Raw genomic sequence first — 16,588 nt, forward strand, 5'->3', positions numbered from 1 at the left:
TAATATTGGCTATCTATGAACCTTGTACTAGATACTGTGAACACAATAGCAGGATTAGGCAATATCACTATTGATAAGAAGGTCACGAGTTCTTGAGTGAGGTAAGCTTTTGACTTATAATGTTGTACAAGGAACTTAATTTTTCTGAGCCTCCATAACTGCTGGTGTAAAATAGTGATCATACTTCATAGAGCTGTTAGGAGCAACGCACACTATTTGGTGCTGCCTTTTCTTAGAACTAAGGTCAGAGTTGAGACTCAGGAGACCTGGATTATAGTCAAGTTTTGACTATATATTAGTTGTCCCAATGACTTTGGACAACTAATTTCCTTTCTCTGGATAGAGTTTTCTCATCTATAAAATGAAGGGATTCTACCAGGTACTTTCCAAGGCCCCTTCTACCTCTCAGTTTCTCTGTTTCCAAGAACACAAGACACAACAAAGACTGATCTATTATCAGTCATTCACTGTACTTTTAAAACTAATCTTATATTTCTAATAAGTGATGATAATATTGATTTTTAATATTCTAACCTCACTTTTGTTTCCATTGCTCTACTACATAAATGTCAAGTCTCTTCACTGATTAAATAAAATTGCTGTCTCTAACCTATTCTAGCCAAACCAATCTGCCTACTAACCCCTAAATAAATTACACGAACTGTCCATTTACCTCTAACTTTTGCTCACAGTGTTCCCTTGGCCAGAAATGCTTTTCCTCATGCCTTCTCCTCCATCATTAGTTGTTAAAATCCCAGTCATCCTCCAGAGTTAGCTGAAGTGTTAACTCCTCTATATGCTCTTCCTTTGGCCTCCCACTGTCAAGTAAGCATGCCTTCTCTGATTTACCACTTGACTCAATGTATCTCTCATAAGTACCTAGTGGAAAGTAACTTTTTGATACTGAACCGAACTTGGGTCCATTCACCATGCAGCAAAGATAATTTACTGACACTGGGCTGTAGTGAAGGAAAATACAGTGTTTATTGCAGGGCCCAGCAAGGAGAGCAGGCAACTCATGCTCAAAAGATCCGAACTCAAAGGCAATCTTGAGGTTAGCACTTCAGGGTACATGACTTTCTTCTGATTGGTAGGTGGTGAGGTAACAGGATAGAGTTTCAGGAATCTTAATCATTAACCTGATTCCAACCAGTCTGGGGTCTGTGCTCAGCATGTAGTCACCATCTTCCACCTGGGTGGGGGGGTCTTAGTTCCTGCGGAACAACTCAAAGGTAAGTGTCAGATTGTTATGTATATTCCTTGAGGAGGAACTAGGACTCTGTTTTATCACCCAACTATTTTTTGACTGCTTTTCCTTTGTTTCTGCATTCCCTCACTTCTTGAATTAGTAACCGCTTGAGTCTGTTCTTTGCAATTCAGGGAAAGCCTAGGAGACCAAAGCCTTTTCTACAAACAAGGAACTGGGGACACAGAGGGCCTTTTGTACCAGGGAGGCCCCCGCAGTTTGCTCCTTGGTTTTAATTGAAGCTAGAAAGACTTTACTTTGAATATGATTACTAAATTATTTTTTCCTGTATGACCTTGCAATTTGTTTAACCCCTAGGGGCCTCATTTTCTTTATCCAGTAAATGGATATGTTGAAACCTATCTAATGGGGTTGTTTTGCAGACTACATAAGTTAATGCATGGAAACACTAGAATGTAATAAGTGCTCATTAAGTTTCTTTATCATGATCTATCCTGCTCGTACTTTTTTCCTTATCAGTTATCTAGGTAGGTATTTTATTTTTGTAATTAATTTTAAAAAGCTCTAGAAGACAAGGATTATATCTTATTCTTTATAACACAGCAACTTCTTACAGTCCCTTTATAACTAAGATGTACTTTTCCTCATGTTTAGTTTTTTAATCTTGAAAGTCATGCTCATTACATAAAAATTAGGAAATTCAGATACTCAAAAGAGAGAAAATTATAACTACCATAATCCCATAATTTTAAGATAACTACTACCAGTATTTTGTTATTTAGATATTTTTCTAGGTATCCATGTATATACATGTGTGTATGTGTGTATGAAATATGTATATAGAATATATGTATAATGATTTTTCCAAATAATGTAATTTATTGAACATATAATACTTATCTTCCTCATCAGATACACTCCATTATATTTTAAAATATTCATACTTTACATTGATCTATTTAACTAATGATGAAAATCCATGAGCTAAATCTTTGATTAATAATTTCTTTTTCATAAGTTCCTGTAAGTGAAATTTTCAAGTAAAAAGATATGTATATTTAAGGCTTTCATTCGTATTATTCCCTCCCATGGACTTCTACCAATTCCCACTCTATCCTATAATATCTAGTAGTGCTGCAAGATACTTTTAATTTGTCAAAATACTTAATCCTCAAAATATTTGTAGTAGGAATTACTATGACTATTTTACACATTTTAAAATGAGGCCAAATGAAAGGCTAAGGGAACTGTTCAGGGAGACATCTAATTAATGGAAGTAATGCCAGGAACCCCTATTTTGGGTTCTAAGTCTAACAGTCTTTATCTCTACACAATAGATTTATTTATTCATCCATCCACTCATTTTCTTGTTTAATAATTATTTTGAGTGTCTAGCTAAGTGACAAGGATACCATGTTGAAGACAGTTCCTAACTTCATAGAGCTTAAAATCTGGCGAGGAAATCACACATTAACTGAATAAGGAGCTAGTTCTAAATTATAGTAAGGCTGCAAAAGTAAAGAAAAATGGGGTAAGCATATATAGCAAGTGGACAAATGTCAGGGAAGGGTTGCTCTGAATATAGGCCATCTAAGCTGAGACAGGATAGGTAAGTATGTTTCCGCTAGACATTGGGGTCATGTGGATAGAAGTAGAAGGGAAAGCCCTCCAGACCAGTGTTTTTCAATCTCAACATTGTGGGAGGTTTAGCAGCATTGCTGACCTCTACCTATTAGATAGCAATAACTGCCCCCACCACTGAGTTATGATAACCAAATGTCCTTGGAGTGGGGGCAAAAATCATCTCTTGGTTGAGAACTGCTATTCTAAACATATGGAAAAGCAGTTATGAGGGAGGCATGCCATCTTCTAGGAATGGAAACAAGTTCATTGTGACTGGAGCATGGAATATGAAGTGGAAACTGGTTCCAAATCAAGTAAGGTTCATACCATACAGGACCTTGGAGATTTTGTTAATTATTTTGGACTGTATTTAAACAATACTGGGAAGCCAGTAAAGCTTGTGTATAACAGAGAATGGTATGATTCAGATTTATGTTTAGAAACATTCACTTTCAGAGTTCTAGGTCAAAATTGGATTAGAGGGGTCAAGAATATATATGAGGGAAACATTTAGGAGACTCCTGAAGTAACCTATGTAAGAATATAGATTATTACTATAAGGATGAAGAAAGCAGTATAGGTTCTAGAAATATTCAAGAGAATTAGTAGTACTTGAACATTGGCTGGCTGTTGCAAGGGTAGAAAAGAGATTGTCAAGGATGACTGCTGGATTTCTGTCTTATGAAACTGGGTGGAGAGAAGTATCATTCAATATTAAAACAGAAAAAATGGAGGAGAGTGAAATTTCAAGGAGAAACTCAAAGTTTAATTGTGACCATAATGAGTTCAAGGTGCAAATAACATTCAACTACTCAATAAGCAGTTGGATAAATGGATCTGGAGCTCAGAGAAGAGCTGTGCATTAGAAAAATATTTGGAAGTTATTGTTATAGGAGTGGTAATAAATGTCATGGAAATGAAAAAGGAAACCTAGGAAAAAGGTGTAGAATGAAAAAACAGGAGGACCTAGGTCTGAATCAGGCATTTAAAAGTATGATACCAAGTGAAGAGCCAGTAAAGAGACTGAACATTTGAAATGAGAAGACAAAGTGAGGACATAAGCCAAGGGGTCAGAGTGTTTCAAGAGGAGAGAGAGCTCAACTGTTTGGAATCAGCTAAGAAGTCTGGTAGGGTGAGTTAGAGAAGTGATATTGGATGAGTGATATATTGGTTATGATGTCTGTTTTCATGGAGTGGTGAGGGCATAAGCCAGTATATTAAGGAGTCAGAGTTGGTGTGGAAAGCAATGAAAGGGACAGAAAATGAGGTGCTGGCATTCCTAAACAGGTTATGTGCAAAGGAAAGAGAAAAGACAGCAGCATGATATGGAATTGTGATTAGGAGAAGGTTTTCCTTTAATTTTTTAATCATTTTTTTTCCTTTAATTTTCTTTTAAGATGGAAGATGCTTGAATATATTTAAATGTTCATGAAGAAGTAGAGAGAAGGGTGTAGAACTGAACAGAGAAGAATATTTGCTGGTGCTTCTGAAAGAGGGGGAAGATTAGGATTCAGAATGCACTTGGAGGCAATGACCTCATGTAGAAGAAGCGACACTTCCTTTGTAACAGGAGGAAAAAGGAGGGTTAGGGCAGCCATCAATTTATGGGATACTATAAAGAGGACCAATCTACACATTATAGGAATAGCAGACAAAGAGAAAGAAAGTGGCAGAAAGCTTATTTAAAGTATTAATGGCTGAAAACTTCCCAAATCTGGGGAGCAGTAGGATATCCAGTATATGAAGCTCAAAAGTCTCCAAAAGGTTCAACCCAAAGAAGTCTTCACCAAAACACATATAATCCAACTGTCAAAAATTAAAGACAGAGAAATGTTTAAAATCAACAAGAGGAAAGAGACTCAGCTAATACAAGGGGACCTCCATAAGATTATTAGAAGATTTTTCAGCAGAAACTTTTCATGCTAGGAGGGAGTGGGATGATAAAATCAATGTACTGATAGAAAAAAAAAAAAAATTGCCAACCAAGATTACTTTACCCAGCAAAGCTATCCTTCAGAAATTAAGGAGAGAGAAAGACTTTACCAGGCAAACAAAAGTTGAGGGAGTTCATCACCACTAGACTTACCTTACAAGAAATGCTAAAGGGTTCTTTAAGCTGAAATAAAAAGATACTAATTAGTAACATGAAAATATATGAAAGTAAAAAATTCACTGGCAGAAAGTAGTATATAGTTCAGAAGATTCTAATACTGTAATGGAGATGTGTAAATCATTTTTAACTCTAGAATAAAAGTTAAAAGAGAAAGTATTAAACTATCTATAGCTACAATAATTTGTTAATAGATACCCAATATAAAAAGATATAACTTGCAATATCCAAAACCATAAAATGTGTGGAGGTGGAGGTGGGAATAAACCAGTAGAGTTTTTATATGAAATAAAAATTAAATTGTTATCAGCTTAAAATAGTCTGTTACGGGGATTCCCTGGCAGTCCAGTGCTTAAGACTCAGTGCTTTCACTGCCGGGGCCCAGGTTCACTCCCTGGTTGGGGAACTAAGATCCTGCGAGCTGTGCAGTGCAGTCAAAAACAAAACTAACCAAAAAAAAACTAGCCTGTTTTAACTATAAGATGTCTTATTAAGCCTCATGGTAACCAAACGACAAAAATCTATAATAGATACACAAAAGGGAAAGAGAAAGGAATCAAAACATATCACTTCAGAAAATCATCAAGTCACAAAGGAAGGCAGCAAGAGGGGAAAAAAGGAACTGCAAAACAACCAGAAAACAATTAACAAAACAACAATAGTAAGGCCTTATCTATCAACAATTACTTTAAAGGTAAATGAATTAAATTCTTTAATCAAAAGACATAGGGTGGTTGAATAGACACACACAAGAAAGACCCAACCTGCTGCCTACAAGAAACTCATATCAGTTTTATACACATAGTCTCAAAGTGAAGGGATGGATGAAAATAATAGTCCATGCAAATGGAAACCTAAAGAGAGCAAGGATAGCTCTACTTATATCAGACAAAATAGACTTTAAGTCAAAAACTGTAACAAGAGACAAAGAAGGTTATTGTATAATAATAAAGAGATCAATTCAAGAAGAGGATATAATAGTTGTAAATATGTATGCACCTAACATTGGGGCATCTAAATATATAAAGTAAATATTAGAGTCAATGTTAGAGTCTGATGGAGGAAATAAACAGAAATGAAATAATAGTAATGGACTTCATTGCCTCTCTTTCAACAATGGATAAATTATCTAGCTATAAAATCAATATGGAAACATTGGATTTGACCTACACATTAGACAAAATGAACCCAACAGACATATACAGAACATTCTATCCAACAGTAGAAGAATACACCTTCTTATCTAACACATATGGAATATTGTTCAGGATAGATCATATGTTAGGCCACAAAACAAATTTTAACAAATTTAAGAAGATTGAAATCATATCAAGAATCTTTTCTGGGCTTCCCTGGTGGCACAGTGGTTGAGAATCCGCCTGCTGATGCAGGGGACATGGGTTCGTGCCCCGGTCTGGGAAGATCCCACATGCCGCGGAGTGGCTGGGCCCGTGAGCCATGGCCGCTGAGCCTGCGCGTCCGGAGCATGTGCTCCGCAACGGGAGAGACCACAACAGTGAGAGGCCCGCATACCACAAAAAAAAAAAAAAAAAAAGAATCTTTTCCAAACACAGTGTATGAAACTAGAAATCAATAATAGGAAAGGAACTGGAAATTTTACAAATGTGCAAAAATTAAATAACCAAAAGGTCTGAGAAGAAATCAAAAGATAAATCAAAAATTATTGTGAAACAATTGAAAATGGAAACATGGAAACACAACATGCCAAAATTTATGAGATACAGCAAAGGTAATTTTAGGTGGGAAGTTTTTAGCAATAGATGCCTAGGGATCTCTAATAAATACTTTAAATTTGCACCTTAAGGAACTAGGAAAAAAAAAAAAAACAACTAAGCCCAAAGTTAGCAAAAGGAAGGAAATAACAAATATGAGAGCAGAAATAAAATGGAGACTAGAAAAACAAGAGGTAAGATCCACATAACTAAAGCTACTGTTTTGAAAAGATAAACAAATTTTTATTATTTTTTTATTTATTTAAAATGTTTAATTAAAATTTATTTTTGGTTGCATTGGGTCTTCATTACTGTGCATGGGCTTTCTCTAGTTGTGGCAAGTGGGGACTACTCTTTGTTGCAGTGCACGGGCTTCTCATTGTACTGGCTTCTCTTGTTGTGGAGCATGGGCTCTAGGTGCAAAGGCTTCAGTAGTTGTGGCATGCAGGATCAGTAGTTGTGCCTCACGGGCTCTAGAGCGCAGGCTCAGTAGTTGTGGTGCACGGGCTTAGTTGCTCCGTGGCATGTGGGATCTCCCCGGACCAGGGATCGAACCCGTGTCCCCTGCATCGGCAGGCAGATTCTTACCCACTGTGCCACCAGGGATGTCCCCAAAGTTTTAGATAAAGTAATTAATAAAAAAGATTCAAATAATTAAAATCAAAAATGAAATGAGAGTCTTTACAACTGATACCACAGAAATACAAAGGATCATGAGACTGTTATGAAGAATTATGCACAAGCAAATTGGATAAACTAGAGGAAATGCATAAATTCCTAGAAACATACAACCTACCAAGACTGAATCATGAAGAAATAGAAAATCTGAACAGACCAATAACAAGACAAGGAAACTGAAACAGTAATTAGAAATCTCTTAACAAACTAAAGTTGAGTAACAGGTAGCATAACTGGGGAATTATACCAAATGCTGAAAGAAGAATCAATATCAATTCTTCTCAACTCTTCCAAAAAATTGAAGAGGACTTCCAAACCAATTTTATAAGGCCAGTATTACCCTGATACCAAAGCCAGACAAGAACACTGTAAGAAAAGAAAATTATAGGCCAATATCCTTGGTCAATACAGATGCAAAAATCATCACAAAATACTAGCAAACTGAATTCAACAGCACATTAAAAGGTCATGCACCATGATCAAGTGGAACTTATCCTCAGGAATCAAGGATGGCTCAGCAGACACAAATCAATAATTGTGTTACATCACACTTATTGAATGAAAGAAAAATTTTATTCTCATCTCAACAGGTGCATAGAAAGCACTGACAAAATTCAATATCCCGTCATGACAAAAACTCTCAACTAATTAGAAGTAGAGGGAATGTGACTCAACATAATAAAGGCCAGATAGGACAAGCCCACAACTAACATATTCAATGGCAAAAAACTGAAAGCATTTCCTCGAAAATCAGGTACAAGACAAGCATTCCTACTCTTGCTATTTCTAATCAGTATAGTGCTGGAAGACCTAACCCAAGCAATTAGGTAAGAAAAAAAAATTAAATCAGGAAGGAAGTGGTAAAATTCTCTCTCTTTGCAGATGGCATGATATTATATACAAGAAATCCTAAAGACCCCACCAAAAAGCTGTTAGATCTAATCAATAAATTTAATAAAGTTGCAGGACACAAAATCAACATAGAGAAATCAGTAGCATTTCTCTACACTAACAGCAAAATATATAAAAAAGAAATTTAGAAATCAATCCTATTTAAATAGCATCAAAAACAATAAAATGCTTAGGAATAAATTTAACCAAGGAGGTGATGATCTCTACACTAAAAACTATATAACTTAAATGAATAACTCATTAGCAAAAAGATAAATAACTGAATGAAAATGAGCAAAGGACCTAAAATAGAAATTTTTCCAAAGAAGACTTACAAATGGCCAACAGTATATGAAAAAATGCTCACTAATCATTAGGGAAATGCAAATCAAAACCACAATGAAATAATCACCTCATACCTGTTAGGACAGTTATTATAAAAAAGTCAAAAGATAATTTTTAGCGAGGGTGTGGAGAAAGGGGAAAACTTGTACACAGTTGATGAGATTGTGTATTCATACAGCCATTAAGGAAAACAGTATAGAGGTTCCTCAAAAAATTAAAAATGCAAGCACTGTATGATTCAGTAATTTCACTTCTATGTGTATATTCAAAAGAAATGAAATCAATATTTTGAATAGATATCTGTGCTCCCATGTTCATTGCAGCATTATTCACAGCAGCCACGATATAGAAGCAACCTATCAACCATTGTCAACATTGTTTTACTCAGAACTTTACCAAGAGTTTTCAACAGTCCAGAATGTTATGTCACTGATAACAGTGATGCTTGAGGTGTTTGAGCAAGCAATTCAGTATGCCCATGTTTGTGTATATATGTGGGTGCAAGCCCCTGACCATTTAACTAGGCATTTTCCCTGAGCATTTCCACTTTTAAAAATTTTCAACTCTCTTACTTATTTCTTCTTTGTCTTGTATTATGTTGAATTTTTAAATCCTCTGTAAATACAGGCTATATTACTTATTTTTTATCATGATAGTGAGACATTAAAAATACTTGTATATAAATGGAGTGTTATTTCTGAAATGATTAAGAATCACTATGCAGGCACTGGGATCTTGAGAAATTTTTTCTGGACTTTGGAATTGGAAGGTCTGATATTGGGATTCTACCTCTTAGCTTCTGTATAAATCTGAACAATTCATTTAATCACTGCTGTTTTTCCTCACTGGATGCAAGGAGTGATGACAATATCTTCAATGCTGAAGTGAGGATCAAGAATCAAATGGGATTTATTTCTACTTTCTGACTGAGGCAAGAGTACCCCTAAGCATATGCAGTAGTATGTATGTCAGAGGATTGTCAAAGCCATGGGATAAACATTTCACAGCCTTCTTGGCTTATTAAATCTAATGGTCAGTAAGTAATATAAAACATTACTTCATAATAAATACAAAGATACTGTTGAGTTGAATTTAACATTTATGTGAATTTTTAAGATAACTAATGAGATGTTAGAGACATTCTATTTTGTTCCTATACCTCCAGGGGTAATAAATGCATTTTCTTCTGCCTTTAGGGACACTTTGGTGGAAAATCCCGAGAAGTTCTGAAGTGCTTTGTAATCTGTAAATCAGTTATTATTATCTCAGAAGAACTCCAAGAAAGAGGCAAGAAATTCCAATCATACTAAATCAATTCAGGGTTCTAATGAGATAAGCAAACTTCCTGAAAATTCTCTTAAACGCTGATTGGAAATCCCAGGGAAGTCCTAGAAGGTCTACAAAACCATGCAGGAAATTTTCTAGGTAGAGGTTAGTCTACAAAACCATGCAGGAAATTTTCTAGGTAGAGGTTAGTCAAGGGGAATTGTATCATCTTTTTTTTTTTCTCCTTACCTCTATCATTTCAGTCTTCTTTACACTAAAATCTACTGCTGATTAAGTTTATTATGTATCAGGTACTAGGCTAAGCAGTTTGCACACCTTATTTATTTTAGTCCTTACAACATCCCTGTAAAGTAGGCTTCTTATCTTTATTTTCCAGAGGAATACTCTGGCAGAGAGAGGTTATATAACTTGCCCAAGGTCACTCAGCTGGTAAGTGATAGAAAAGGAATTTAAACCCAAGTTGTGGAGTTTTATTGTTGTTGTTTGCTTGTTTGTTTGCTTTTTACTCCAAGGTCTAAGAGCTGTTAGAGTTTCTAAAGGGGAAAGAATTCTAAGTTCTAAGGTGTTGTAGGGCCTTCTTACTCAACTGGCATTCATCTCGGAACCCTGAGCCTCCACTCTAGAATTATCTCATTTGCACCAATAGTCATTTTCTCTTTATTTCCTATACTCTCCCCTCCAGCACTAATTTCTCTACCTGTACTCCTATGTCTATGGGAGCCTTAGCTGTCAGTTTTCTTCTCTTCCTATTTAGAGCAGCAGCTCTCAAACCTTAGCTTACTTGAAAATACCCAGAAGGCTTGTTAACACAGATTCCTGAGCCACATACCTAGTTTCTGATTTGGTAGGTCTGGGGTATGATGTGAGAATTTTAATTGCTAACAAATTCCCAGCTTATGCTGATGCTGTTAGCCCCAAAACCACACTTTAAGAACCACTTCCCAAGACTCTAGAGCAGGGATTGGCAAACCACAAGCTAAGAAATGTTCTTACATTTTTAAATGGTTGAAAATAATCCAAAGAAGAATTATATTTTGTGACATGAGAACATTATATGAAATTCAAGTGTTAATGTTAATAATAAAGTTTTATTGGGACACATTATGTAAAATCTATCACTGCTTTCTCACTACAGCATCAAAGTTGAGTAGTTGTAATAGAGTTGAGTAGTTGTGACCGTGATCATATGGCTTGCAAGCCTAAAATATTTACTGTCTGTGCCTTTACAGAATCAGTAATTCTCAAGCTTAGCTCCACATTGGAATCACATGAGGGGCTTTATAAAATACTGATTGATGTCTGGGTTCCACCCCCAGAGATTTCTGATTTAATTGGTTTGGAGTACAGCCTAGTGGATCCTTAAAATTTAAACACACATATCTGTCTTCTCTAAATGAAACAAAACAAAAAGCAAGCAAAAGTACCAAAGTTACTCTGCCTGAAAGGACTAGATTTTCCAGTCTTCTTATTTTGTAGATAAGGAAAATGTCCAGAGAAATGAATTATTTGTCTATATCAATAGACATTGTTGCTGTTATTATCATATAATTAATAAATTATACTTGCATATTGCTTTCATTTTCAAAAATAATTTTACAGAAACTAGGTTATATTCTAAAAAGTATTACATGCTTGTCTTAGTCCATTTGGCCTGCTATGGCAGAATGCTATAGACTGGTGGCTTATAAACAGTGAAAATTTATTTCTCACAATTCTAGAGTCTGTAAGTCCAAGATCAAGGTGTCAGCCAATTTGGTGTCTGGTGCAAGTCAGCTTCCTGGTTCATAGACGGCCTTTTCTCTGTGTCCTCATGTAGTGGAAGGGGTAATGGAACTTTATGGGGTTTCTTTTGTAAAGATACCATTCCTATTCATGTGAATCTAATCACCTCTCAAAGGTCTCACCTCCAACTACCACTATATTGGGGATTAGGTTTCAACATATGGATTTTGGAAGAACACAAATATTCAGTCTATGGCAATGTTCATTGTAAAAAAAAAAAGATACAAGCTAAATATATGTAGAGGTCAGGTTCTAAATTCAGTGCATAAGGTAAAAATTGCCTAGTGTCAGGTTTACTTGATAGCCAGTTTTTCAGTTAAGAACTAAAAAAGTAGTTGGCTTATGTTTAAGGGCCATGATTTAAGAAAAATATATTTCATGCACTAGAATTAAATGCATTCCAGGGAGATGTCCACACTACATGGGGCACTCAGGAACTCAGATCAACTCAGAAATTGGTAGATTCCTATCTCTCATGTCTTGATCATCCCCTGAACTCTGCTAAATGAATGCCAGAATGGGCAAGTCCCCTTACATGTCCTAATATTTCCTCCTTTTCATTGTCTTTATTTCTCTCATTTACTGAGAGAGGATAGTTGTATATATAGTTCATTGTGAGTGAGGCTTCTGTAGTATGGACGGATATAAAATGAAAAATGAAAGGTAATGTCTTACTCCTCACCTAAGCCAAGTCCCAATCCTCAATGATCAACGTTGTCAAAATTTTACACACACACACACACACACACACACACACACACACACACACCCCTACCACAGTTGTTTATGAATATACACACAAGTATAGGTTTATACCATACATACTCTTTAGCAATCTTATTTGTACATTTAACATTATAACTTGGACATCTTCCAGTAGAAGAATATGTACACGTACCTTATATTTTTCTAATAATTGCATAGTATTCTGTGGTAAAGATAAACTTAAATCTTAAAACTATGTCTTACACTGTGAATATAATATATATGTATATATATGTGTGTGTCTATATATCTATATCTATATGAGATTAATTCCTGGAAGTTGAGGTTGAATCATTACATCAGAGAGATGTAATGTGCCTTTTAAAATATTTGATAGATTTCCCTCCAAAAAGTTTTCTCATGCATCCCCATTAGTACTTGATATATCAATTTTAAAAACCTTTTCTAATTTGTATGCTTTTCCTTAAATATGAATGAGGTGGAGCATTTTTAATATGTCTTGTGGTCTTTTTGTGAATTGCCACTTTACATTCTTTGCCTATTTTTTCATTCAATTTTATATTTTTTCTTAGTGATTTATAAAAATTCTTTGTATTTTAAGAAAAACTTCCATTGAATGTGCTGCAACTGTTTTGTCAGTTTGTCATTGTATATAATTTAGCCAAACAGAAGTTTTATATATTTATATACTCACATTTGTTTATATTTTTTATATGACTTCAGGCTTCACCATCCTATATTATACAAAATCTAAACCAAACCAAATCTACGTTTTCTTCTAATATATTTATGGTTTCAATTTTTATACTTAAGTCTTTGATTGATCTAGACTCTTTTGATGACAGGATTCCTCTTTAATCTTCTCAATGACACTATAAGTTAGGTATTATCCCCATTTTATAAATCTCCACTTTACCAACAGTAAGAGAAAGGATCTGACATGGAAGTAATTTTCTAGGACTATTTGCTTTGAGTATTGGAGCCTACATTTACTATGTTGCCTCCAAAAGTATGTAGCCAGTTATAATTTCCTTTTACAATAGCAAATATTGTTCTTTTAGCAGATACTGTGCCCTGTTGAAGGCTCTTCCTACAAATAGGGAATACATTTTAGTGGAACATTGTCATTGTGGTTAACGCCTCATTTCCTGCATCTATAAATTGAGAATAATAAATCAGCTGTCCTAGTACACATAAGAAAATTAGGCGGTAAATCTACAGGTAGAGCACATGTCTGTATTGGAATGCTGTGGGATGGGTAAGTGTTTGTGGAAGTTTTAAGCAGGTCTGTAACTGTAAGAGCCTTTCTTTGGAATGTGCACACATTACCACTGTATCTGAAGTCAGATCAGAAGTCCTCACTCATTGTCTTGTCAGGGGAACCTACATGTGCTTTTTCACCTGTAACTTCATTTTTGTTTAACTCTTGCCTGTGGACTGTTCTGAGATTTAGAACATTTTTTAGCTCTTTTGCTCTGTCTCTCTTGGGCCATCCAAATACCCTAGGGTATATTAAGATAATCATAAAAAAGATACACAATTGCTTTTTTCCACTATTCCTAATGGAAAAAAAAAATTAACAATACCTATTCACAGATTGAAAGTTTGGTTTTTAAAAATCCTCTGAACCTCCAAAGGAGAAAGTCATTTTAGAATTCTCCTATGTTTTCCATGGTCTTGAGTTTCTATGTTTGGGTTTGTTTATTGGGAAGAGCTTCAGGAAATGTGACCTGCTATGACTTCAGGAGAGGAAAGTGTTATTAACTGAAATGCTTGGTTCTGCATTTAAAGCCATTATTAATAAAAGTTATGGAATGATGAGAGTTGGGCATCCATGCCAATTTTTTAATGTCCTGGAAATCACTGGTTGTGTTGCAAGTGCTTAAAATTTGTAATTACCTAGACTCATATGACAGACGGAACTGGAAATCAAATTAAGTGGCTGCCTTCTCTTACGATGCTAAATAGTCTCTAGCTTAAGACAAGATTGCCTTTTTCCTTCCTAAAAAAAGGCACAAACAATGACAGTCCAAAATAGCTATTTAGTCAGAAATGACGACATTTACTGAATGCTTGTCATTAAGAGAGTAATAGAAAATCCTGCTTTTCTTTTTCCTTTAATTTCTCTCCCTTAAATACTTTGCTTTCTCCTGAAGCTGCCCAGGAGAAATGCCCAGTGGCTCTGACATTGCCTCAGCACCACTACAGGCTCCAGAGGGGAGGTGGCTTATGCAAAACATATTAAAGAAAAATCCTAAAAGTCACTGCAGCTTTTTCTAGTGAGTTATGCTGATCTTCCCTGTTGCTGTAAGCTGATGGGGAACGTCATGGCAAAGACAAACCACTTTTTCCTCCTACTATTTTTGCTGCAGTGAGAACTGTTCATTTCTGCTTACATTTCGCCAGATAGCTTTAGAATTCTAGCTGAGCATTAGGGCTTCCTAAGGCTGGAAATAAGAGTTTAGAACCTTACATTGTACTTTGTCCTTTTGACTCAGTAAAAAACTGAGTTAATTTGCAGCATCCGGTGCCTGAGAGAAATGACAACAGACAGTAGAATCTGACGATGTTTTTGAATTAAGTTTTTTTTTCCCCCTTATGGATTCATGGGGGCAGAAGCTTTTATTTTTCTCTCTGGTTCTCTCCCTTACAGAACCAGCTGAATATATTACATTTAGCAGCAGTAGCTACTGAATCTTTAGTTATGTTATATCCTGGAATCTTCTGTCTTCGTTCCAATCCCATCTTCTTCTATCGATTATCATTTATCAACAAAGGTTAGTTTTGGAAAATTGGATGCATTTGTTAGTGAGCTTCTCAACTTTAGATATCCCTGGAAGATGTAACAGAAATTACAGGACAGGGAAGTGAGAGAAGGTGGTACTTCTCAGCCATGTAACTGCAGATCACCCCAGGGGAACCCAGCTTACATTTTAGGGGAGTTTATGAGACAGTGTTCCTTTGGTTTCGTCCTATTCCATACAGAAAAGCAGAATGAGATGTGCTTGCAGTGATTGGTAGTATTTGCCAAACAGGGTGCTGCATCATAATAGCCTGGAATATAGAGCAGAGCTCATATTAAACCTCCAAAGGGAAAAGGGTTTCCTCTTCATTTACAGTCTGCTCGATGCAATCCCTTTGTAAAGTATCTAATAGGATAACACCAGGGCTCTCCAGAAATATAAGTAACTCATTGGTTAAATTTCAATTCTTCACCTTTCCCCCCCCTCCTTCCTGGTGAGCTCATCCCCCCCTCCCGTTTTTTTTTTTTTTTTTTTTTTTTTTTTTACCCAGTGATTTAAAATGCTAGAAGGAAAGGCAACTGAAGTCTTAACTTTCAGCTGCTGAATTCTCGGCTAATTGAAATTACTGGGCACAATGCTATATATAGCCAATGAAGAGATTTTGAGCCCTCACTCAGTGCCTTCAAGACATGTCGTTTTGTAGTCAGAGAAAACAGAGATCAATGCATTTTCAAACTGACAGAGGGAACGGATGCTCCTTAGTAGCACATGCCCAGGATCGTGTGTGTGGGGCTTGCGCTGTGCTGAGAAGCTGAATACCGGTCCATATGCTCCTTATTTACTGCAATGTTCTTTGCATGTTACTGTGCACTCCGGACTAACGTGAAGGTAAGAGGAGGCGAGTCGGCAACTGGGCACAATATACATGTTAAATCAGCTGCAGAAAATGTCTACCTTGTGTAGCTTCAGGACTTTTCAGATTGCTGGCTGAGCAGGCAGATTATTACAGGTGGTTGCAAGGGCTTTGTTTTATTGTTGCCGTGCAGCCTCGCTGGGGGAGCATGTTGAAACGCTGCTGTGAAGTGACCTTCAGGTTTAACTGTTTGCAATTCAGGTTCACGCTCACACTTGGGGGGTGGAGTGGGGGGGAGGAAAAGATGAAAATTATTTAGGTAGGCCAGAACCAAGAAATCAGAGAAGGTAAAAAGCCATGGAGTGTGCTTCAGATTAGGATTTAAAGTCTTTCTTTTAAAAAGTGCCGTGAGCTGCCTGTGTTCATGCAGCTTAATTGTTTAAGAGCTGGGGATTAAATTTAGTGGCTGTAATGGCATTAGGATGTGATCTGTGGGATACCTGACCATTCTGTTCATATAAACAAATTATTATCATTGGAAGTTGGTGATATTGATCGTACAAATTCTCAGCGCTGAGTAGGCTGGTTGCTCAGGCTGAGTGGGCACCA

At 36.1% G+C, this 16,588-nt stretch overlaps 1 protein-coding gene across 23 annotated transcripts in view; it reads left to right on the top strand.

The window, feature by feature from the left end:
• DLG2 (discs large MAGUK scaffold protein 2) overlaps nt 1–16,588 on the top strand; it is a 2,077,851-nt gene that overhangs the window by 655,468 nt on the left and 1,405,795 nt on the right. For 6 of the 23 annotated variants that reach the window (XM_067038368.1, XM_067038372.1, XM_067038374.1 and 3 more), the window contains exon 1: nt 15,681–16,014. The exons of 16 other annotated variants lie outside the window; for them this stretch is intronic. In XM_067038368.1, coding sequence (XP_066894469.1) covers nt 15,973–16,014 — 42 coding nt within the window. In that variant the 5' untranslated portion in view covers nt 15,681–15,972. Of the gene's footprint in view, nt 1–15,674; nt 16,015–16,588 lie in introns of those variants that run through there. One more of the 23 variants, XM_067038378.1, reaches the window with a different exon arrangement.

The sequence above is a fragment of the Kogia breviceps genome, chromosome 7 (genome assembly GCF_026419965.1).
Source record: "Kogia breviceps isolate mKogBre1 chromosome 7, mKogBre1 haplotype 1, whole genome shotgun sequence".
Classification (NCBI taxonomy): domain Eukaryota; kingdom Metazoa; phylum Chordata; class Mammalia; order Artiodactyla; family Physeteridae; genus Kogia; species Kogia breviceps.